Raw genomic sequence first — 27,155 nt, 5'->3', positions numbered from 1 at the left:
AAGCAATAATAATATAGCATGACGGCTGATGACCGCTGGGACCTTAAGGTTATGGAATGGAGAACACAGATCATACATATCGTAAGATGTCAATAAGTTAAATAAAGAAAGAGGCCTGTATATACCAGTGGACGTCCTATAATTGAAATAATGATGACTATAAGATACATTAAATAACGGATCACGACTGACCGATGAAGTTAGAAGGAGCCAACGATTCTCAGCAGTGAAGAAAAGAACCAGAAAGGGAGAGAGCTGTTTAATGATTCTATCTATGCACCAGTCAAGGTTAACTGCTAGATAATGCCTACGGAATTTTGTCCGCCTTCATACGTTTTGTGTATGAAATTTAAATAAATAAATAAAATTAATAATTAATTAGTTAAGTGATATATAGTTTCGCATAGAGTTCTAGAACAGAGTAGAACAGAATTATTATAATTGTCCCCTCGTCGTGTTAAAACAGATAAGACAGAGTACAAATACATTTTAATATACATTATCGCTACATTATCAAGTTATCGTTCGAGCCATGTGTATAAATGAATGCGAGAAGAAATTATAATTAAAAACTGAGCTTTATAACTCGTATACACTTAACCCGGATTTCTTAATGACCTTAAATGCTTGGTTTGTTTTTAAATAAGTAATTTTCACTTGCTTATTGTGCGTTTTCTAATGTTGGCTGTGAACTAAATGTTTAAATATAATATAAGAATTTGAATATTTAGAAATTTATCACTACATCCACTACCAAGAGTAGGGGAAATGAATTTTTTATCTAAACTTATCTAAAGAGCATGCCCTATAAATCAACACCAAACGTTGGTTCTCCTGGCTGAAATATATATATATATATAAATATTTTTTTTTTTTTGGTATGTGGACGATTGGTGTATTGATAATTTTGGTTACATAGTTTGAAAAAAGTGCTATATTCTCGCAAAATGAGGTCGTTATCGTATATCATAATCGTATAATTTTCAATCTATTTCTATACAAGGGTAACCCTTGTATACACAATAACAAAAGGATATCACACATTGTATACAATTTATATACCTATGATTATATAGCTATATTAATATGTGAAAAAAAATAATTATTTTATTGGACAACTTGACACTGTATATGACTTTTATTTGTATATTACTGTATATTGCTTTTAACTGGTGGTAAAAAATATGTATCTCATTTCTAAAATAATTTTCAACGGAAACAAGTCTAATCTTAATAGATCAGGTCAACTCTGATGACTAGTAAACTTTATACAAAATGATAAGAAAAAAAGTTATTGATTATATATAATCAAATGTTTTTTTTATTTTAAATTATGTGATACTCATCAAGATACGACGTCCACTGCTGGGCTTCCGACGGCCTTAACTAGTTCATCCGAGGTCTCTACTCCAGAAGCTTAAGCCTCAATGGCTATCTATTTTGGTCACTATGTGTGGCTTCCGCACTGACACTTCAGCTTGTAGCTGAACACTATTGGTTATTTTGTTCGTCTTTGGATCTCATTTATAATTTACATTTCTAATTAAATCTAATTATGTAAATATAAAATTATGAAATGTTTGCCTCTCTTTCTAATATACGACTTTATAAAATAACACAAATTTAACCTTCTCTTCAAATGTTTCCAACATCGTAAGTAAATTACATAGCCGACATGGTTGTTTCTTATACGAATGATTATGTTTGTCATCCATACAATGGCAGCATTGTGTGTTGTTCCCATGTAGATATCTCCAAAGCATCCAGAGACAGTTGAGAAAGTCGCCACGCCAAGATTTTAGGTCCAGATACTCCCATTATTCTGTGAAAGGTTGCGAACAATTAGCTTCAAAACACATACTCGGTGTGAAATGTGGGTAATTGTGTAATTAACAATACTGTTTCATATAAACTAATTAATACACAACGCACGTAAAAATAAAGTTTCGTAATATTTTTATAAATTTGATGGTAAATAACAACAAAAGTCGTTAATTTTGTTATATATTTGGGGGACCGGAAAGTAATGTCGTTTCTGTCGACATATTTTACAGAAAAACCGATTGATTTTTTCTGCTCCGGCATTGTAAATTTGTATACTAGATAGCAAAAGGTTGCTGATAACGAAGAAGTATATATTTTTAATTAGAAATAAAAACTGGTTAAAAATGTAGACGTGTGAATTTAACTTTAGAAAGTGACATTACTTTCCGGTTCCGCTAATACAGTACAATACAATTCAATAAGCCTTTATTAATAAACATGTGTTACATAATGTTATGCTAGACATATTCCGGACTAGTATATTCCTCCCCCCGCCCCCCAGATCTCGCCACATCTCATGATCATGCGCTTCCCATATCCCTCCTGATGTTGCTTTTAGTCATCTTCTCATTTTTATCTGTTTGTTTACCTTCACTCGGGTACTATTCTATTACGTCTTTGGCCCACTTCCTTTTCATAATAGTATGTCTAGCTTATTAATTTTATTACAATAAAATATTGTTCAATTATTCGAACTTCGCTGTTATTTTACTATAATTTACACACGACTTATTATGAGTTTTTTTTAAACTTACCTCTTAAACAGGCTAACCTTTTGCTAACACAATAATTTACACAATGCTTGTCCATTACTGTTTAGTAATATCTTTGACAATGACATGACATGACACCAAAGACTTGAAATTCATTATAATCACGACACCTTGCATGAGATTAAATAAATTTTAAGCCTTTTTTAAAATATTTAATTTACTAAAAACATTATGGATATTTAATAGACATTCAACATTAATTTTTAATGTTTTAAGCGTTTGTTAATTTAATCTTATAATCTTGATATAAACGTACGTATTTTTTTTACCTCAAACAATTTTGTCTGTAAAAAAGCGCAGTATTGTTATTGTAAATATGTGTTTGTTTTGTGACTTTTTATATGTTGTTTACTATAGCCCATTAGAAAAGTAATTCATGTATTGATATCTTTTCTCGTTTAGCTATCCATTTTGTGAATAATTTCTGCCCTGCCGTGAATTTTCTTTCTAACTATAATTATTTATTTGATGCTCCTTGTCGTATACGAAAGAAAAACATAGACACATAGTAAATAAAAGAGTACATTGCGCGTTTAATACTCAAGGCTATTTATTATAGGCAACAATATATTTTAGATAGATTTTAATTTAATATTTTTAAACACTTTCCTTAAAGAAGATTGCTGTTTAGTGTCTATAATTGAAAACTTGAGGTTTCCACTTACGTACGAGCACTTGTTTTCGTATTTAATATATGTTTTTATAAAGTTGTAAATTGTAAATTTTAAATTTTGTTACCACCTATAAAGGATCACATAACACCTTTGTTAATTCGGCCGCTTTTAATGTATTTTTAACTTATGTGTACTGCTGGTGTACATAAATAAATAAATCATAGTTTGTAAATGGAACAAGCGCTTCTATTATTAAATCCACTTCTATAATTAGAAGCAGTAAATACTGCGCTATATATCTATCTATCTCCAACACCATAAAACAATATAGTTATATGTCACTTGGCGATATGTATTAATAAAATCCTTTAAAGTCTATAATGATTCAAGCATGCTCTATGAAGCATAAGTGTTGTACATACGATATAAAGGCAGTACGACCCGTGTCAAGGATAACATACAGACTGATTAAATAATGACGTGTATGGCGAGCTTTATTATCTCGGAAGACAGTTTTTTCGAAAAGGACAACTGCTATTTCCCCTTTCGTCATGCCATTGACCTAGTGCATAATAATTAGGCTATAAAAACAGTTTTAAAGGTTATGTGTCATCCCTTTGCTTTTATAATTATTATCGTGTAAGGTGGTTTTAAAAAAATTAAAAAATTTCACCATCAACAATGGTTTTCACTTATTTGGAAAAGCACGCCTGGAGAATGCATTAAAGTGGTTCAAATAACTATTTTAAAAATAACAAATTTAGATGCACCTTTTCACCTTGTGTACAACATTCACAATATTTATAATATACAACAGCTAGTAAAACTGAAAATTTATTAATTATATACATAAACTATATAATACGACACAAAAAACTATTATTTTACATAATATTAATATAAGATTTAATTTTGATAAAATTTCAGAACCTATAGATGATAATAAATGACTCGTAAATCGAATAAATGTAAAAATGTAAATTTTGTTGGCGATGTATAATAAATGAAATAAAATAATTGATTAAATACGTTCAAGTCTAATAAATTGTGTGTGTAAGTAGAAATAAATCTGTATCTGTCTGTAATCCAATCGCCGTAAATTATTATTTATATTCCGGAGAATATTTTTGAAAAAATGCGCCTATGTCTAGTATTATATAAAAGTCTTAATGGATGTTAAACTATGGTTTTTAAAAATGAAAAGATCAAAATAAATTTAAAAATCGTATTATTTATTTTCATTACATTTAATTAAATAAATATATGGTTAGAAACTTTTCACGTTTTCCGCGTTACGAAATAATATTATGATTGATAAGTTGTAATTTTAAATTATGGACCAACTTAAACTAAAAGTATTCTTTTGAATACTAAAGGTCGTGCCGAACGTGTAAGCGCTGTGGAGGTAATCATGTTTTTGTTTTGGCGGTCATCGCAGCTTCGCCATGTCATCGTTACCTATTGTTGTGCGACACTCATTGATATCCATGCGTTTGGACTTTATGTCGTATGTTCTTTAATTTGGTAATTAAAATATATACATGTCTTTTTTAAAACGGTTACGAGCTTCAATCTACCGCTCATGAATTGTGACGAATCACCTGAATTTCGGTACTAGAATGTTGTTGGGATGTTTACTTTTGGAAGCAGTGACCATAATACATAATAGATAAAATGTGTGCCTTATGCCCCGAATCGAACCCTGCTACTTACACTGCAATCCTACCTATTCCTTCATCATCGCCGTCATCGTTTCTGCCTATAAACGCCCATTTAATGGCATAGGCCTTCCCTAAATATATCTATGGAGATATCATGAACGTCAAGTTTGGCAGGCGAGTTAGCGATCGCAGTGTGGTATTATGGTATGAAGAAAACGCTGCTGCCCTCTGCTGCACTTAAACGTACCATGTAGATTTTTAATGGTACCCATTTTTATACAATTTGTTATAATTAAAATTATTTATAATAAATATAATATTATTGAGTATTTTTATTTCTGTAAGGCAGCCCATGAATTAGTAAAGTAAATATTAGTCAAATTCTTTAAAAAACCATTAGGTATATTTTAAAAAAAAATTATTGACTCGAAAAGTAATTCTTTTTGCTTTTAAAAATTATACCACCTAACTAACAACCATTGCGATTTGCACTATGATACCGCGAGATCGCCGACATTCGTTCGCAATTTTTTTCTCTCTGTCGACGTGGCTTATTTGGTTCTGGATAGATCTGGTTTTCTGGGTCGCCACGGGATGTCACTTCATTTGGAAATCAGCTTTTCTGGAAAAAATTCTTTGACCATCGGCAGGGACTCATAGGATGTGTGACAAGTAGTTCCGCCTAATAAAAATGATTGTAATCATATCACATGGTTTATATGGCTACAGCTAGTACACTCCAGTACCATCGGTGCCAAGAACTCGTTCTTCGCGTTTGCTCGGTTTGTGACATTTAAATATTAACGAATTCTTGGCCCACCCTACATCTTTATTTTCTTTTGAGATGTTCATTTGTATCTGTGGTGATGTTATTTTAAAAATCTTTAAAATTTAATCTTAGTATCGCTCAATTGATTAAAAGGACATCTTTCAAATTAGGTTCGCCGTTATACTTATGTATAAATAAATAAATAAATAATGAAAATAAAGATTTTGGTCTACAGAGAAGTATAGGAAACTAAATCACTAGCAATCTTGATCTAAAGGTATAACACAAATGCCTGTTTTCTTTCGTTGATTATGACAAGGGAAAACATGATTCTCGCTAGTACTTCCTTTTAAAGTGCCGGCCATTCCGCTGTTTCCTAATAAGATAACTCAACTCCAATAACCGTCGGCTTCACAGACGGTATTCACTTAACAATAGAAATCATTCAATTAAGCCATCGGCCACTTCTACGAACTTTCTATTTGTTCAGTCTCAAAGCGGGGCGTATAATTATGTGAAAAAGCATTGTCACCAGTGAAAACAAGGCGGCGCAATGTATGAGAAACCACAGCGATCGTCTCGGAGATTATTATAAAGACCACTAAAACTATTTCCTTGTGTGTTTATGTTAATATTTCAATTAATTTACCTTATCTTAATTATCCTGTTGTATGATTTCAATCTCATTGCAACGTGGAAATATGCTTTTATGGTAAAAAATGATAAATGACTATATATTATAAGTGGATTCTCAAAATAAATGGGACATGTATAGCTTGACAAGACTTATAAAACAATTGTTGCGATATTATTATCTATCATTTCACAAGTCAATGTAAAGAATATATGTATATATCGTTATATAGATTCGAACATCTTTGCACCATTGTCATACTAGCTGGCAGCTCACTTGCTTGGACCTGGTCTACCATTTAATTTGTCGCAGATACTCCACGGCAGTCACAAATTATTCAAAAGGGCATAACTTCATGACAAACCTTCTCAAAGTTTTAATTTACTATCCCACTTTCATATTGTAAAAATTATTTAAAATGAAATAAAATTAGAAATTAATTTTAGAGGGGCCAGAAAGTAAAGTCGCTTTTATAAGTTAAATTCACACGACGCCTTTTTTTAACAAATTTTTATTTCTGATCAAAAATATATTCACCTTCGTTATCAACAACCTTTTGCCATCTAGAATACAAATTTTCAATGCTGGAGCGGTATAAATCAATAGGTTTTTCTGTAAAATATGTCGACAGAAACGACATTACTTTCCAGTCCCTCTAATAAATAATCAATATAATCGATGTAAATCAGTTTTCAAAGTATAGGTTTATTTACAATTTTTGTAATTTATATAAAGAATGGTTGGTTATAGGTGTAAAAGCCTTAAATATGTTAATAAATAGCATATTTGTAACTAAAAATCTTTCAAACATTTACACATATTTTCAACCTATCTGTGTAAAGTGATCACTATAAAATATTTATTTTTTCAATTGGAATGCGACAGACTAACTTCTAGGAATACAAAATCTGAGATACAAGTAGTAAATTATAATTAATTATAATACGTAGTAATCCGAGTTTTGAATTATTTTTCTTACTTTATTATCATTACATTATTTATTATTTCTGTGAATATTAATTTTTGAATAGGTACCATAAATTAATTAACAACAAATAAGCTATACTTTCTCCTTCTTAAATATTTTACACCTATTATCGATCTGTATATAGGTTATAAAAAATGTGTTTCTTAGAGATATTGAGATCACAGTGTCGGTACAAATAAAAATAAATACGGCAAAAGGCAAGAGATTTTATTATCTATTGACCAGTCTCATCATAATATGATTTAATAATCTTTATTTTCTTTTTTTTTTCTTTTATATAACTTTTCTGTAACTTATTCAATTACATACGCATTGAGAAATTTGCACAATAACATAACGTAAGCTTCAATAGGCCATTCATCCGCATTTCAAATGCTAACCCAGTTGCCGGCAGCTTGTCGGAAGAGCACCGGCTCTTATGTAAATATTGTTCTATTGACTCATTTAAAATATGTGATATAAGTTACAAGGTCGAGTGATTTTTAAATACAAATTTGCTAATCAATTAGTTCGTACTGTCATCCAAATGAAATAAATAAATGAAACGTATCGCAAAGTCAATACTTTAATCATTGATTTTAAGTTTGTAACACATTAATATGTTAAGTTATATATATAACTAAGTTTTCTTTCGTGTACACTAAGACTAAACATAATGCGGTTATATTTAATGATGCACATAAAAAGAGATATTTCAATTTATTCTTCGCTGTATATGAGAAAAGAAGAGTATTGTGAGTGTTGTCGATTTCCGCAAATTTTCAATTTTATCCGCGCTTAAACAAATGCATAAGCAAAAATAATTAACGGAAGAGATTGAGCCGTTCTTCATTTTTGGGCTTGGAATCGCGTCTTGTTATACAATATATATATTATATATATAATAATATATAATATAATAATATATACAATATATATATATAATATATTCATTTGAAATTTATTTTTAATGCAGGTATATTTACTCTAATCTTATTTGTTTATTATTATTAATATTAATACCTTACGTGTACATAAAACAGTAGTAATATCATTACGAAGACTGTGTTCCGGACAATTTTTTTAGTTTTCGTTTATTTTTCCTAACTTTTTTGTATTCAATATCGTAAAAGATGCTGATAATCAGTGCCTAGATTTTGTATTTTAGCCGACAGAGACCTATTTCATAGATTTCCAATAGGACCCGTAGAAAGCAGTCTGCATGCAGAATCTTCCGAGGATCTTAATAAAGTCCTCAATTCACCTTATGGGTGAATGTTTTAAACTACACTCGCAGGTCTGTACTCTCCAGAACCTGAAGGCCCCAGCGGACATTCTGTGCGCGACACACATAATATTAAAAAAAAAGAAATTATCATTATTCAAGTAGGCATTTTCTTGTCGATTATTTTAACCTTATATGTATTAAGCTACCACTGTCTCGGAACGCTCACCTGCCGAGAAGAGCCGACCAGAAACTCAACAGTTGTTGCTCTTTTAAATAAAATTAAAAAAAAATTGAAGTGTACATTATAATATTAATCATGTAAATGAGTCAACAAATTAAGTTCCTCATATTTATGTTAACTAAACTCTTGAGTGCTATTATAATATTTATTTAATAAATTAATTTTAAACTTAAAACTAAGAAAAGTAGTGTATGACATCTTGTGGAATTTTATTATATATACGTACACTCACCCGTTGAGGATTAGTTAACTTTTTGAAGATGAAATATATATAGGCTTTACAAGTTTATCCATATTTCTTGTGTTTATTATGAGGCTTTCACTATTTTTCATAAAGTATCTAAAATGATGGCGCCTAATTAATACCTTATTAAAAATGTATTGCGAGTCAACCGTAATTTCTTCTTCAGATACTCCCTACTTCACCATTCCAATCCCCTGGGGAAAATTAGCTTCTTTCATTCGTTTACAGATCAACTCATTCCTAAACAGATCTCGTAGACAATTCGAGTATAGCCCTCATCATTGTTCTAGTATTATAAAAAACACTTGAATTTGAGTAAATAAACCCTTTCGGGCAATACTGGAAGCTACATATGGATCTTAATATTGGTTCGTTAAAGTTTTAAAAATTCTCCGGTAGTCTAAAGCATGATCGAGCGGTATAACATAATAGATCCTATCCGATATTCCCGGAACGTTACACCACAAGCAACGATATTAACCCATTACTCATCACCAGGAAACCACCGCTTCTTATCTCGGCCTTCTCACGGTTACGACAAATCTATTGTCTTAATAAACATTCTTATATTACGTGTATATGGAAGCAACGAGCTTTCTCTTGAGCAATGATTCATTTTAATTGCAAGCTCTTAAGAAATCCAGCCTTTGTGAAACCCGGGCATATGACGCGTTTATTTTTTTGGAAGCCATACTGTAAATAGAACCAGTGAAAGTGACTTATTAAGTTTTCACTTTCGATTTGACAAGCAATAAGGCTTCATTGACAAGCTTACAACCGCTCAACAAGCAATAGGACTATGACGGGTATTTCTCTATGAGATTAAATCAGGAATAAAGAAATACGTAGACGGACAAAAGTAATTCACAAAGCAATAGGCTAGTGATTGTCTGCAGAACTAGTGGCTACTAGAGTTTTAAAGTTTTGAAGTGAAACCGGCAAGTGCAACGTTACAATGTTCAAACACAGGATGGACAGACAATTTTCATCAGATGATCGTTACAAGCTACTTCGTATCTGTCTTATTTAAAATCTATGTAGAGGCCTTTGTTCAGTAGTGTTCATCTTAAAGTTGTAAAGATGATTATGATGAAGGCAATTTATAATGAAGTAATAGATGATTATCGTTATGTTCTTTCGATAAGAATGACGTGTTAACAAGTGTTCATACATAATCTGGGACAATGTGACGCCCAACCGGGTCTGTGTTGTAAGTCCGGAAGTCTCGTCAGTCTATAGAAATCGGCACACGTTGAAGCTTACTCATTAGTGTTACTCATATTACTAATCGGTGGTCGAAGTAGGTATTGTAGCACTACATAACTTATGGAAACTAATCTTTTAATATTACTAATGTAATTTACTAATTATAGTATAAATATAAAAACAATAAGCGTTTCATTAAGCGGTGTTACGGAAAAAGTGTTTTCGCAAATATTATGTGTAAACTTGTAATAAAATCTCTTCGGCTGTCATCCAAATCTGGTGTCATTATATGTTATGTAACAGCCAAGGTTCCCGAGGCAACCCCTAATTATGCTACGAAAACAAATTCCAAACTAAGTTCCATCTGCACTCTGCCCCATCAAGCCTACAAAATCTAAAATTGCCAGTAAAGCAACAGTAACCTTCATCGATGTTTATACGTAATAGTGATTTTACAACGACCAAGTTAGCTTACTATGTTGAATTTAATTCTTAAAAAAATTAAGAGAAGAAAAAGCGTTTCTAAGTCGGATAGGCTAGTTAATAATTATTCTCGAAAAGAGGAAAACAGTAAAAATAGAACCATACGCTTGTGTTTGTTTGCTTATTGTTTTCAAAAAATTTAAGAACAGCGTCCATGGATTGGATTCCTTCGTTTTCAGACTAAGGCTTCAACATAATCGGCCAAATAAATGACTGAGTACTTGACAATTACTTGTATGGCAATATGGGTCATATTGTACTGTACTGTAACAAAACATATTAAAAAAATAAAGGTTAAGGTAAACCGATTTTACGATAAAAAGCTTGTATGTTTAAAACGAAAAGAAAAACTCAAGATATGTTAAAATAATTCAAAAACCTCTACTGCATTCCGTTTTGTGATTCCATTAATATTTCGTGCGGTCTACATCAAATGAAAGTGAGTGAAAGTGTAAGCTCGTCTAATTAAAATAAAATAGCCTTTAATGTGGGTCAATCCTTTGCTTCCATTTTTATGGTCGTTATTTGATATCCTTCAGTTGAATAGCATTAAGAAAAATAATATGATTTTGTTTAATCAAATTCAAATTTCGAATCTAAATATTAAATTCATTTGATTATTTAACCTCATTGTCGTCTTGTAAGCTTTTGCAAAAATAAGGTACAAAAGATAGGAAAATAGATCAAAAATCATGATTGTAATTTTTTGTCTATTCTCTATCATTTAAAAAAAGTTGTGATTTTTTAATTACACTTAACCGCTATAATTATATAAAAAAAATATTTAAAAGAATAATAACATTTATCAATAACATCAATTGTAATGTATAAGTTCGATAAGTGGAAGCTTTATTCTTACTTATATATCCATTAAGAGTTTTTAAATTGAATTATTACTATCATTGATTCCCGAAAAAAGAACAAACTCCAATTATATGAAATTAGAAAACTGAAACGCGTATTTTTTGAAGGGCTTACTTCAACTAGTCAATATGAATATGGTTTCTTAAGTTAATTGGTTAACTGTCGTAACTATACTGAGTGACAACTGTGAGTCACTATTTTCTTAACTCACTTCTTAATGTCCTATGATTATTGTACTTATAAAAATATTTTCTTGTCATCAGGTCCATAATGACGGTGAAAAAGGCGACCCGTTCGGGCGGGTACGCCGCTGTCGTCTCCAGGCAGAAGCTGCACAATGCCAACCATCAGTTTGACATGATGGCCCTTACCAAACCCACTTCACTCCACTCTTACAACATCGTTGTGGGCTTCAACGAAAAAGATCAACTTCAACTACTCACGAAGGAAGACGCGAAAGAAGATGATAAACAGAAAATAATAAAAGACTACAGTGAATTTATTGTAAACAAATACGAAAACATCTCCATAGACGACATATCGAATTGTGTGAACATCGAAAACTATCCCAATTGCGAGAGAACTCTAGTCTTCTATGTAAATAAAAACATCAATACCGAAGCCATCGCAGTGAGGTTTGAAAACGAGCAGGATTTTAAAAGAATATATTTCACGTATAAATATTTCAAAATGCGCAACCGGCTGACAAAAAATCCTAACAATTATACCAGTAATGACAACTTATTCTCTAAGAAGAGGACAAATGAATTAATAAAAACAAGAAAGAACAGCGTCGAAGACTACAACTATGATAAAATACGAACGGATTTCGAAGTACTACATGCAAATGAGTGCAATGGAATTACTCATATATCAGTACAACAAAAGGGTTCCAACCGATTCGACCAACCGCTTAGCTTGATTGGTTTCAAAACCGATGTCGGAGACACTGGAGAGATTGATAGCATTATTTATACGGACATTGATATTCCGGCTAAACCCGAGAGGAAAAGATTTTTTCACAAAAAACCTAAAGCTCCATCACCTCCTTTACTTCCGAGTAGAGACACTCCTAAAGTTCTCAAAGGCGAATTCGTTAGAGTGAATGTAGAAAGGGCACCAGATGTAATACCAAAAGATAACAAGCAAAACAGAATACCGGATATTCTTATGTTCAGAGACAATAAACCCAAAAGAACAAGCCCGACCAGTACTCTATGGACAGCGAGCAATAAACGTGAGTTATCTAACTCTTCTAACTTTTTATCTTTTGTTATTAGCACTTTCTGTTTTTAATTTGTCGACTATAATCATTTTGTAGTGTTGTAACACATTTAGTTATCAATGATCTCATATGAAAAGCAATTTAAAATGAAAACCAAATGTTAGATAATTAATAAACTTTTTCCTTATAAGCAGTTATGGAACTACGCCAGAAATACTGTAAGAAACTTATTACATCAAAGACGTCTAATAAAAAAGAATTAAATAAAGGAAATTGTCATACAGATATTGCTTTGATTACAATATTTATTCAAATAATTTAGTTCCAAATTACAATCTAAACAGTTGCAAGGCTTTAATTGGAATAAGATATTTTGCGAATTCCGTTATATCTATCTATACAGAATGTCTTTGTTATGATTGAAGGTTTTCGTAAACTGATTTCGTCGACCCCACCGAATAAACTCGTATTATGCTATTGCAGGCTTGTTCCATTTCTGTCAAATTCGGCATCTACAGGTAGTATTAAGCCTTGTGATAATTTAAAAAATTCATATGTAAAATAAAGGAGATTTTTTATCCCGGTTTATTCCACTATTAATGTTTCCACGAAAAAAAAAACAGTAATCATCTTTAACAAAAACAGTTTAATGAAGCTCAAACTGTAAATCACAATTATGATATTATTCGGAAAGAAAATTCTCGAAAGTAGAGAAATGTTCCAATAATAGGTATTACTGGAAATTTTACGAACTTTTGTACTTTTTTATGAATATATTTAATGTAAAGTCTTATTCCATAACATATTTTAAAGAATCGATCACAAACTTGGCCAATGTGACTCGAAAAAACTGTAAAAACTGTTACGGTGAAGCAGTTGGCAGAAATTTACACATGTATATTATCGTATTGCAACCTGACGGTAAATATGCACGTAAAGTTTTTTGAGAGCACGTTGTTATTCGCACGAATAACAACGTGCTCTCAAAAAACTTTTAAATTTAATTCCAGTTAGATCTATTTTCCGTAATAGCTCAGATTATTTCCAAATATATCCTTAAACAGAAGTTAAATACTCCATGTTTTTAAGATTTTGCAGAAAAAAATAGCTTTGATTTGGAACGTACTCAAGAAATTCATGTTTTTGTTTCTCCTGTAAAATTTGCTTTTTGCGATTACGGGTTTGTTCGGAGCTGAGGACGATATGGCATTATTTACTTATGATACATTCTCTTCTGTGACAACAGATAAAGAGTACTTCTCACTTGCACTCACGGTGATTACTTTAGAAGGCACTTTGTTCACAAAAAGCAATTGCAGATATTCATTGTTCATAAGTTTATCAAGTTAAAAAAATCATTGCAATAAAATGTACATTCATAATTGAACGACACACAACAGTCACACGACAGTCTCATGAGGCTAATAAAAATACGAGAGAAAATTAAATGTAAATAAAAAAAAAACATATTTTTGTTCAAAATAAATTAATTATGAAACCAATTGTATCGCACTAGCGTTGCATACATTGATGGTTACTTTTTTCTCGCAAAACTTTCTAAATGGCCTATTACAACATCGCTACAAAGAATAATGAGAAAACCAGTATATAAAATTGTGACATGTTGTAATGTTACGAATATTCTCTCTAAGAAGCGGATTGTATCCCAACAGTGGGAAGAATACAAGGCGAACACAACTTGTAGCAAAAAGGCGTATATTACACTCGTGCGTTAGTAGTCGACGTGACGAATGACTTTGCATTCCATTAGCGCGCATTATCACCAAGCCGGGGTTATTTGATCAGTTGCTTTTCTATGCTTCCACGTGACAAACGTTCGTGTAAAACAGTTTAACATAATTTAAATATTTTCACACTTCATGGAAACCACCCCTAACCCTTTATGCTAAAAAAAATATTTATATGATGTCTTCTGCTGGTCATGCTCCTATGTAGATGTCATACAAGCAAAATAATCGGTCATTGAAAGCATTGATTCTATTATAGGATTTGACCAAGGTTCCACTTTCTGTGAAATTTAGCTCTTTAGGTGGCATTCGTTTCGTGACTACACAAATGATCACAATAAACATTCTTTAGTCGATAATAATAGAAATAATTTAATGTGACTTATGGACAACTTTTACGATCTAGTCAATGATTTAACTTCAGACATATAGTGACCAATTCCACGGTGTTTTATATAGGAGTATAAATGCTACCATATTTCTGAAAGACGTTAAAAGTTCATTGAACCCTTTGTTTTACACATTCCTAGCATGTAAACGAAATATTTCGCTTCGACGTTAGGTTGGGTGAAAAATAGTTTACTTTCTTGGGCATTTCGGTCCAAATCTAAGTATAGCTTGGGTGTCTTCAATAGGAAGCGAATTGGCTATTACTAAGATCGTGTTTTTAACTACAAAGTCGCATAAAATTTATTTTTATATAATGTAGTCAAAAATAAACAAAAAAGGTGAGCAGAGATGGCCGTCAGAATATTGCTATAAAATATGACATAAGATACTGCTGAAGACATATTTACAAAGAAAATATTGTTTTCGGTTCATATTCTATATAAATAAATTTTACTTTCTAGTTTTAATGGTTCATGTTATTACCATCACTCAGCGAGGTGATTAATGGCCCCCGAGACGAGAGCGCAGCTGGGCTGACACACCAGATTCATTTAGTATTCCAATTAATTATCGAAGTACATAAAAAAAGCCTCCAGGCGTTAACGCCTGTAAGTCAAGTCTTTTTTTTTTTGGCCATCTGATTCCAGAACTCGAAATACAGTTTCAGGAAAGGTGGTTAAATTATCTAACTATAAACAAACAATAACCAAACTACCAAAGTATGCGAATAAATTCATAAGTTTTCGCGAACTTTATAACTGTTGTAAGTAAAATTTCGTAAAAAAAGACAGGTTAACTTGGTAGAATCAATATTCTATTTATATTTCAAGCCTCCAAACCATAAGGTTCTAGAGAGATCGTGATGAGTCAATTTATCGGTAATTTTTTTTTATAAGTTTCACTTTGAAATTTTTATAATTGAAATTGAAAGTTTATTTTTACGCCAAAACATTACACATTACCCGCGTGACACTTCTGTATGGTGACAGTATTCTATTTTTAAACAGTTGTGTACGAATGTCCACTTAAAATGCAACAAAGCCAAGGTCGCGGATGAAGTCGCCGCACCGCTGTTTGCGTAACACCGGTCGTTCACTCGCTTCCGAAACGCCGTCGCTAGATCTATCAGCTTATCGACTTATACACCTGTCAGATTATCGATGTTTATTACAATTTTAATTCTATTCAGTTATCTGTCACCTCACTAATTTGTTTTGTCAGACATTACTTTATAACAATACTAAAATAGCTGACCCGACCCGACTGTTTTGACTGGATGTCTTTTTTTAAATATTTATCATTGTCATCCATATTCCCATTAGATTTTCAATTAGAAGGATTGAAAACGACCTGCATTTAGTTTAATTCCGACGACATTATTACTGGCAGGCGTGTTAGCGATCGAACCCACAATTTATCACAAGTCTTAGTGTTCTATCGCTGGGCTACCACTGTTGTTTGTTATATATTTTTACTTCAATGAATTGAAAGATTATCTATAAGATATGATAACAATACAGAGTTTAATTTCCAACTGCTTACATCCAAGAAACTCAAACTCATTACACTACATCAGTTTCAAAGTGCCAGTTTTACATTGTAATCGATTCCTCGTTGCTATAAAATAGGCAGAATTTAATTTAAGAAACGGGCGATAATATTTTTCAGTAGCGATCGTTACGAGCTTTCGCAATCCATGCCTTTTCACTGTTTAATAGTTGTTTCGTTCTGCTATATCGCGCTAGGGTAACCACTTATTACATTATATAAATAAACTTAGTCCTTGTCCATGAAAAGAACGATTAATGTAGGTAAGCTCTATGTAAAATAAAAAAGGGTATGTAGACTGACCTGTTATTAAGAATGACATAAAGATTTTCTAAGAGAAATTGGAGAATAAAATCAAGCATGCATATAATTATTAATTATCCAATTACACAAATAAACACTAAATTGTTAATATTAAATACTTAATACTTTTGATTTTTGGTATTATGGACTGTCCTGAATAATACATTTATGTGGTCACACTTATATTTCGTGTTAAGTGGTTCGTCTCAGCAGAGTTACGCGCGCATGCTTCTTGTTCAATTATTCACTTAACAGATGCTATATGCGTTTGATATACGATTAGTTAGTTATGATTGACTGGCATTGTTTCACTTTCCAATTTTTCTTTTATCGGATTCGTGAGCATATTCACAAATACTTACAAAACGCTTTTTTGTCATATTGATGTTAACTTCTTAGGTAAACTGTCCTAATTACCGTAGATATTGTAGATTACCTAATTGAATTTTACCAACCTAGACAAAAGCGTTGTTGGAGTTTTTGATTTCTTTCTTGGTAGTAATGTTAGCTAGTAAATATAAACCGAAAAAGTCGGTTTGGCTATCTCTTGCATCAAAGATCTCACGCCGAAGTCCCCTCTCGGAGGCCCTTGCGCCTGCCCGTTTTATGGAGCACCCGCCTAAGCGATGTGAGCATGGCGGCCTCCTATCTCAAAATGAAGTACAAACAACTATTACGTTAATTTTTGTCACAGTATTATTGTCAAAAAATGAAGGTCAAAATCCAGTTCACTGAACAATAAACACTTTATATATCATCATTTTTATATCGAAATTTCCTAATTTCGCTCTTTGTATTTCGATCGCGTAACAAGATACCCACGCAGAAACTGCTATATGGACTTTACTTACCGAATATAGTTATTTATACATCAGAACGGATTTTTGTCCTGTATGAAATAAGTGAATTTCTAATAAAAATTATTTTATGACGAGTTTCCATTAACGTTCATAATTTAATCAGTCTTAATTCAACCGAGCGCTTACCTTCATATGATAATCCGTGCTACTATAGCGTAAGCCTATTGACCACTAGCGCCATCTACCAGTCGCTTTCGTAGTAACAGATTTTAGGCGTATAAATTAAATATATTTTCCCAATTAATTCACACATAACAATTATCCATATAGAAAATAAAATGAAGAAATATAACGACAATTTCTTTTTTTTAGTTTTTTCGGTATTTCATGAATAAAAGCAAAGAAAACATTAATAAAGGAAATAATTTTTAGACCACATTTATAACAGATTTCATTAATAAGCTAACTTTGTGTTATAAGTAATCAACAATATACATATATAACTATTTCCAACACATATCGCTTGATGATTTTTTTTGTTAACCTGATTCAATAGGTGAGAATAAAAGATTGTGTGTAATAAGACCATCCTTTGTACTTAATTCCGTCTAACATGACTTTTTGCAAGTCCGGTCGATGTTAAACATCAAAATAAAGAGTAAATAACAATTAAGAATTATAGTTAAGAAAAGTGAGAGTTTGAATACGATTTAGCAGAGCTAAGTCTGATTTCACGGCTGTTCTGTGTATTAGTATATTCAACAGTATTCTCCTCACATAAGATATTAGTTAATTTGTTTGGCTTTCTCCATCCCACGGCGTTTATCATATGTATATATTTCTTTTAATATCAACTTCGCTAGAGTGAATATTGATTCAAATTTAAAATGCAGTTAAGTATTTATCTTTATACTATTGTGAAAATATGCTTGCTGTCTAATAATAAATATTGACGTAAAATTTAGAATTTATCAAACTAGGCCTCCGGCTATCTTTCTTTTATTGCATAGTTTGTAAAGATTTTTTGGTAGGTGATCTCTAGATGCGGTCTCGAATATTCTCTCTCATACTTCTCATCATAAAAAGGAATTAGAACAAAACTTAAAAATTTGTTTTAAAGACTTTTTTTTCTAGAAATAATAATAGACACCAAGTCAGACCGGCTATAAAATTAATTCTAATTTTCCTTGATCACACCTCAATTTAAAACCGGGTTTACAGATTTAAATCTTCTTTTTTAAAACTTAAAATTAATAAAATCAAAATATAACGACTATTGAAACTACGCATTTAACAGATCGCTATGAACTTCGAGTGTTTGACAGTTCTCTTTGAGGTTTGTATTGATTATTTATAGCTAAGGGACAACGTTGTTCACGTTGTCCCTTGTATTGTCACGTGTTTGTTAAGTCAGGTAGACATAATTTAAAATAAAGTTTGACAGATGTCTACTTCGGCCACACGTTCGTTTTTTGCCAAATCTGTTCAGATAATCTATTCACAGATTGTGATTTTTAAGGCTGGAATAACGTTATTAGATATGTATTAAATTGCATTATCGACGCGGACGGATAACAGCTAAATTTTATGAGTTTCGATGGCTGTGTGTAATTTTATAAAAAAGTAAAACTTAGTACCATATATATGTTGAAACAATATTTTGGTTTAAAAAAGGTTTTATTAGAAAAAGACCACTAAATATTTATGTATCTAGAAAAATATGTATTTGCCTTTTTTTTAAAAAAAAAAAAACTAGAAACCCTTCACATATCGTCATAATGTTTACAGTTCATTCAACTGTAGATCGATGGGCTTAGCACGTAGTATTGCATTTACCTAGAACGCCGCGTCCACAGAAATACACAAAGCACAGCAATAGCCAGTGACACACGTAGCTCAAGCAGATTGCGTCGACGCATTGGACTCCTGCAAATACCAAATAGGTATTGCGAATGAGACGAAGTGACATCCTCGAAACGATCTTGCGAAATAACTGCTGTGAAATACCATAGAGTAGACTCATACCAGAGAATTTAATAATCATTGTTTTAATTTTCTTACACGAGAAAATATACCTAAGTGATTTTAAATCATTCTTTTCTGTCTTTAGAATTAATAGTAAATGTTTAAATTATAAATTATTACGCTATCTTAATATAAAATATTTTTTTCTTTTAAATTACCCATATGTAAATATAGCTTTTGCATATTACAAACATTTCAGTCTTCAAATCCTATGTAATGTATGCAAAGTGTGAATTTTATATAAAACTCTATCCCGTGAATCGAACTCGCGGCCTATAATCGCAAGTCTCAACACTCTACCACTGGGCTACCATAGCTCAAGTCATCGCCTTTACTATCTATCATATAAAATTGCTGCGCAGTGTTGAAAAATTACTATACGATGGGGAAATTTTTCCGATTATCGTTATAAATGTGATATTATTTCGTCTAAGGAATCTTTACTGGGCTCTCTGTCTTCTACTTACGAATTTACGTAATGAGAGTAGTATATTCGTCCCCCCAATAATACCCATACTTATCTAAAATATATTATATCGCCACTATTGATAAATGGTGAATAAAAACTTAATATAAAACCGACATAACGGAAACGTTTACCAACCAAATTAAAAACTACTTGTATGTCAATCCACACTTGGCCGCCGAAGTAGATTAAGGACCCTTTTTTAGTACAAGATTTTGTCGAATATTAAACGGTTAACAAGATATAAAATTTTCCGAAATTGATATTTGAAGACAGCGAATACGTCAAATAATTACATTTGCTATTTGCGATAAAGTTTCATCAATATTACGTTTTGTTTGCAGTCAACGTCGCGCAGTTAGGGTGACCATATAGACAGATGAGGATTTTTTATTAAACTTAATATTTAAAGACATTTTTTTTTGTTAATAACAGGCCGTCAACAAATTTTAAAATATTATGTCTATGTATAAAATAGAAATAAAACACTGGAAACGTTGCAATTTGGATAACAAGCAACATGCGCCATCTTTAAAAATGTAATTAATAACACAAAAGTTTGTTAAGTATAATTAATTGTTAATAAATATAATAAAACTTAAATAAACTACTTAACGTAATAATAAAACATTTATAATTTTCTGTAAATTTGTTATATTTAAATTTGTCTGTGAATTATCTGATTTAATGTGTGAAATTTAATTCTTTAAACCGTAAGACCAACCGTAAGACGTAGGAGATAGGCCTCTCTCACAATTTTCCAAAAAGTCCTATTAAAAACGGACTATATACACCGTTTTCCGATAACCTTAACAAAGTCACTTTATTTCAATCACCCTGTAGACATGTATTATAGACATAAGACTGAACGTTTCATTGTTTTAGTAATTTCACTGGCTATGAAATGGAACAAACTGTTACTTACTAAGATATATTTTGCCTAGAATTTAGATAGCCTCGGCGATCACTTTATAAAATAATTGAATTCTTTGATTATCGACTCAATGTCCTCGTTTATGTGAACTGCATGGTGTCCCTACACGGCCTAAAAGCTCAAGTTTGACTCGTACACAATTAAGCAATATTTTTATTTAAACATCAACCGCTTAAGTTGGTCGAACAAGGACACGTCGTCGATGATATTAAATACTATTTGTTCTTTACGAATGGATTATATGATTGCTTGACTAGTATGTCCACTTCTAAGTCGACAATTTATTTGTTAAGTTATTTCCTATATATTGTAATGACTAGCTGTATGCTTTATAATATATGAAACCAGTGTTTACAAACTACAAGGTTTGCTTTTAAATACTACGTAATAGTATTTAAGTGAAGTAAAGGGATTATTTTTGTTAGCGTAATAAAATCAAAATGGAGATTGAGGTAAAGTAGTTTAGAGGTCAGAAAATTAATTAAAAGTTACTAAAAGAGAAAAAGAAAGAACACTATTTATTTTTATGTATTTGCATTAATTGAATACATGTATTGAAATGTACAATAACAATTATAGTGTTTTGTCTCCTAAGATTGTCAAAACATTACAATTTCCTATTGAGTAAAATGATTTTATCATTAACAGGTTACCTACAATGGATTATATTTACAAATAATCAAATATCAATCATACAGATCAAGTTAACTTGTACGTTTATATAACACCTAAAGTGAATCGCCATAGACACCACCAAACCAATAATTATTTTTACTTCTGGTTAAAAACAATAAATGCGTGATCTCAATACTTCGTGTTGGGACACCAAACCGCAAATTACTGTTTGCGACACTGGTTGCACCACCTTTGGCTACTCGTTAACTTAATGTTCAACTATTCGTCATGTTTTTAAAAATAATAATTGCTTTATTATTCATTTAAATTGTTAATTGATTACAATTACGTTTTATACATTCTCACTTACGCTAAACTTTGTCAATTATCAAGAGAACTGTAGTTAATACTATTAATTAACTGTTTATACGTGTAACCGACAGCCTTTGGTACTCGAAGGTTCTCGGGTGGCATCCATTAGCTGAGTATACGCCGTGCAGTTAGGACACCCACTTAGAGGACTTGCAAGCATGCACATGATGCCTTACTTCACTGGTAATATCAATTATTACCAATTATATCAATAGCTACAGCGCACATATTAAAAAATAATAAATACCTGGATATGGGAAGTACAACACATCGTGGCGATTTTTGAGAAAGGCCTATGCCTTGCAGCGGCATCCGAAGTATCTTTCTTCATTACTGAAGATCACTTCCCTCTTGAAACTTCTCGATGGGATTCATGACAAGTTCTTTTCATACCATCATATAGTTTACGTACGAATCAGTAGTTTTTTTATCCTTTTTAAGCAAAGCTTTTGATCTCTGCCTCGCTTAATTTTAAGCAATGACGATATTTACGATGGTTGACGCTTGCCGAGAAGAAGCCTATTCGCTCTTGCCTATTAGTAATTGTTTGGAAACAATGTCGCTTTCAAAATATTAGCAAAACACTAGTGCAGGTAGAAGGAATTTCAGTAGTGTACGAATGTTGTGAAACCTTACGTCTTGTTGTCTGATGGAAGAAAGGAGATGGGAGAGTTATTTTTTGTAATTCCGCTGTAAACTGTCCAAAACGCAGTCTGTAGAAAATCGTTAAACTAGCAACTTTTTACCGATGCTCCAAGCTTTAAAGATCATGAAACTATCGTTACCAATGGCCGCTTGGTGCTCTTGGCACGTATCTGTATGAAGTCCAAAGATTCGACCTGGTACTTCGTCGATGCTTCCTACAAATGGCTACAGTATTATATACACATAACCAGACATATGAAAAATACAGACTAAAATAGCCTAAATAAATCTATACCTAGCATAAAATAGTGCGGAACCAGTATACCCAGCTATTTTGCAACTAACTTAGAATTGGACTCAATAGACTTAGTTTGCCAAAGTAAACTTATTGTCATCTGTGATCGAAGATGGACTTGGTATTGAGTCCTGGTGTCCATGGATTTTTGTTCGCGTGATATCAGGATACAATCCTCTTTATAACAACAATATTTCAAGAGTCAAGGTAACTGACTTCCAAGTTACCTTCTTGTTAATTTCGTCACTCAATGGTATATCAAAATGGTTATATAAATCATGTACCTATTACAAAACAAGTGTGAAGGTTAGTTATATTGGATGTTAATAAATAATAGCCAATGAAAAAAAAAATGGCTACATGATAACAAATTTTTGTCTTTGTTATTTTTAGAACTTATTTTAGTTTATACAGCCTTTAAATACAATATGGTACTTGCGATCCATATAAAAATGGTTTTAGAAATAATAAATATAATAATGCTAACATATGAAAAAATTTTTAAAATTCAGATCAGATACAATATTGTAGTTTACATATCAGTAAAGGCTTTAAAGTTATTTTCTAATAAACGAGCAATATATTTACTCCTTCAAAGCTATTATACTTATTACCAATCAAGCTGTATCAATGATTAAAGTAAATGATTATCCGATGAAGTTAGGTCGATAGGTGCTATATTTATGTAAGTCATGAGATTTCTTGAAGAGCTCAAATTTATAGAAAAATAGTAGAATGACAAGTCAAGACGTTTGATGCAGATTGCTCCATACCGGTCTTATATGAAATCTATAGAGGACGCCTGTGTCCGGCAATGAGCGTCTTATGCCTAAAATGATGTTGATAATGGCGTCCTTCTACTTAAAGCTACGAGGCATCGGAAAGTTCAAATGGTCTCTCGTAGCACAGAAAAATCTTTTTCTGTATAAACCTTGAAAACATAAATATTCATTATAAATAATGACAACGTTGACAAGAATAAAATTTATAAAAACGAAGTTATATAACAGATAGATAACGTACGGATGAAAAATATTTCTCTTTATATTATCTCTTAACGTTAATTAATTTGAATAATTTTATGTTTTATTTTCTCAAAAATGAATAATGATTAAAAACTGCTATAATAATAGCAGGTCACTGTCTTAACGGTAAATAATTAAATAGCTACATTCGCCAACAAGATATTTTCGTAAAACTTGTGATATGTTGTAAATCTGTATTAGCTTCACTGTGTCATCTGATAGATACCCTGCAGAGCATAGCCCTCTGCCAAAGACCAGTCTTGCGCATTCAGAAGCTTCCCGCGATCTTGACTAAATCGTCCATCCACCTAATGTCGGACATACCCATGCCGTGCCTAACTGCTTTTTTTATTACGATCTATATTCCACACACATTAGCGACCGTGCATTTATTTGTACAGTTACGTTTAACATTTCCGATTTTTTATTTCACGTTTTTGAATGTTACAGTGTTTACTGTCTTACTAACTAAAACTATTTACTAACTTGAATTGTAAAGTTTTTAAAACTAAGTTGTAGTCAACTAATTGCCATAATATATTTTTTTAATCATTGCCGTCTTGTTTGTTTATAACGACGCTCTAACAATGTCCAGTTTTTAAAATTACGGTTCGTGCGACCACTTCCTATTATCTCTACTACATATGGCGTCTACTTGCTCGTGGTTGCCAATTGAGAGCCTCAACTTCCACTTCAGATATACAATTTTTTGAACTTCGTTGATATGATGTCATGTGATGAATAAATTTCTGTTATAAAGATAAAAAATAAAATATTTATTCTTTAACATTCTTAACAAGTGAATTTTGTGTGCTGTTAATAGTAATATGTATGCATCTGCAATAAAATAGTATATAAATTTCTCATAAGCCTATTCCATCCTTTAGAGTCTATATAATAAGTTAATATATAGACCCAACTGAAATAGCACGTGAGCAAAAGCGTGCTACGTTTCTCCTGTAAAGGAAGAGGTATGAGGTCATAAAGTATTACATGTAAGAGGAAGCGATAGGTAAAATGAAACGCGCGAGAACCGACCCGCCCTTCACGCGCGGATTATATCGCGTTTGTATTCGATTACCCAGCGCATGTTGCCCGTCTAGAAACACTATATCGATATTACACCGACCCGGCGGAAAATACGCATCGACCTTGCGTCTACGCGAATGCATTCAACAAGGACTCGACATAAATCGAAACACCGCTAACTGTAAAGTTACCATCAAAATATATAACGAGCAATGGTTTATGCATAATATTCGTCCATATTATTTTTTATGATATATTTTGTATTATTTAATAATATATACGTTCTAATAAATAATAGTAAAATTCGCTGAATGTGGGTGGCGCAAGACGGGTCATTGTGACGTTCTTTAGGCCTTACGATGGGACTCTATCGGTTGAAATGGTGATAATGATGATGATATTTTTGTAAAAACGTCCTATCTAAGATTTCGAAATATGAAAAGGAATCTCGCTATAGAATCCTTCATTTTGAAATAACATAACAGTTCGAATTACTACCAGTAATCTTTCTTGATATTAAACTAAAACAAAATCTGTTGTATACCCTTTAACGGCTCAAATAGACCTAAATTGGTTGAAATTTAAAGACATTTGTAATGTTAATAGAAAAAATCAAATAACCTTAGAAACTAACGTGAGTTCATCAAAATGTTCTCATTTGTTTACTATGTACTGTAAATCAACACGGGATACACAAAGTATTGATTAAATAGTCAAAAAAATGAAATACGTAGGGAGGTTTTCCAGAAAAATAATGAATCAGCTTATGTTAATATGTATACATTACCGAAGGCTCGCGAGCCCTGAAACCTATGATGGATAAATATATTTTTTTCACAAAAAATGATTGGTAAATTATGTTAATATTAAAAATGTTTAAAATGCACACGTTGATATAACGACAAAGATGTTACGTAGAATTCGATATCGTAATATTCGCTGTATGTCAACATGTGCCTTTGTATAAAAATAATGCACGATAACCCGCGTAAACCGTAAACAATCGTTGTGTTTATGTAACCAGTTGATACAAAAGTTAAGGTCATTAGCAACAACAGATAGGTCGGAGGTCGGTTGTGAAAGAAGACGCCAAGAACTATATGAAGCACGTAGGTATTGAGATATAACCCGAGGCTAAATAACTACAGGTCTCACCGTACTCTTTCGTATTTATCTTTCATATCTAAACGAAGATACGTTTTATTGTATCCATAAGCAAAACTCATTTTGTTTCTATACCTTTTAAGGTCTTCGTTCGTATCTAAACATATTCATTTATTATTAATTTATAAACTATTGCTTAGTAATGACAGCTATGTGCACAATTATAGGTGTAAGTTTTAAAATTTTATACGTATAACTGCAAATATAATTTACACCTATCACCATTTATTTAACAGCTTATCAAGATATCTCGGAGACCATAATATTTAAAATGGGGAAAAATATTCCTGTCGCCAGGGTTTATTTAGTGTTATGATTTTACGCAATTTCGTTCGCAATGGTGGTTGATTGTTCATTAAATTCACGAAGAAGGCAGAGGATAGCTAGTCATAAAGTCTAATTGTGTATATCCTAATTTAAATTAAAAATAGTAAAATAGCTTAAAAGTAATAACGTTAACAAATAAATTAAGCATTATTACCTTCCTTCCGAAGACTTCAGACAGTCACGTACAATGCAAGATCCGTACAACGATGACCTGTGGAGAAGGTCATAAAATTTTCCTGTCGCTGTTGCATAAATCCTTGCTACCAAAGTTACTATATCATAGGTATGACAGTCAGGTATCGCTTGATAAATGATTTCATATGCACAGCGTCGCGGAAATATGTACGTGTTTGGAATTTTTGTCACTGTAATATCACATCTGATGTAACAGACATACATCAAAATGTATATTAGTGTTGAAGTACATATTTATGATGAAATTATATTTATTTTTTAATGCTATACTATTAATTGTACACGTTAAAAAAGAAATATATAGATTTATAAATGGATTTTGCTACAGAAAAATCGGATTATCATTTGAAACCTTTACCGATAACTTTCTTCAAAAGAAACATATTAAAATTTAAATTAATAATATTAGTTATCAACTTTATTTTTCTTTCTAGTAAATTAAAAGATTAATATTTATTAGTGAAATGGCAACAATTTTCACTCAAAGTCTATGTTGATAATGGATTAGTATTCAAAACAATTTAAAGATAATCCAAATTTA

General features: G+C 31.6%; 1 protein-coding gene across 2 annotated transcripts in view; it reads left to right on the top strand.

Annotated features, from left to right (window-relative positions):
- LOC137924107 (uncharacterized) overlaps positions 1-27,155 on the top strand; it is a 101,286-nt gene that overhangs the window by 71,612 nt on the left and 2,519 nt on the right. For both annotated transcript variants that reach the window (XM_068767431.1, XM_068767432.1), the window contains one exon: positions 11,772-12,745. In XM_068767431.1, the coding sequence (XP_068623532.1) occupies positions 11,779-12,745 (967 nt within the window). In that variant the 5' untranslated portion in view covers positions 11,772-11,778. The remainder of the gene's footprint in view (positions 1-11,771; positions 12,746-27,155) is intronic.

Source organism: Battus philenor, unplaced genomic scaffold (assembly GCF_028537555.1).
Source record: "Battus philenor isolate CCGP_79_NKW_IND1 unplaced genomic scaffold, ilBatPhil1.0.hap1 SCAF_23, whole genome shotgun sequence".
Lineage (NCBI taxonomy): Eukaryota > Metazoa > Arthropoda > Insecta > Lepidoptera > Papilionidae > Battus > Battus philenor.
Note: the sequence above shows the minus strand (reverse complement) of the source record. Positions and strands in the feature narration are given on the sequence as shown.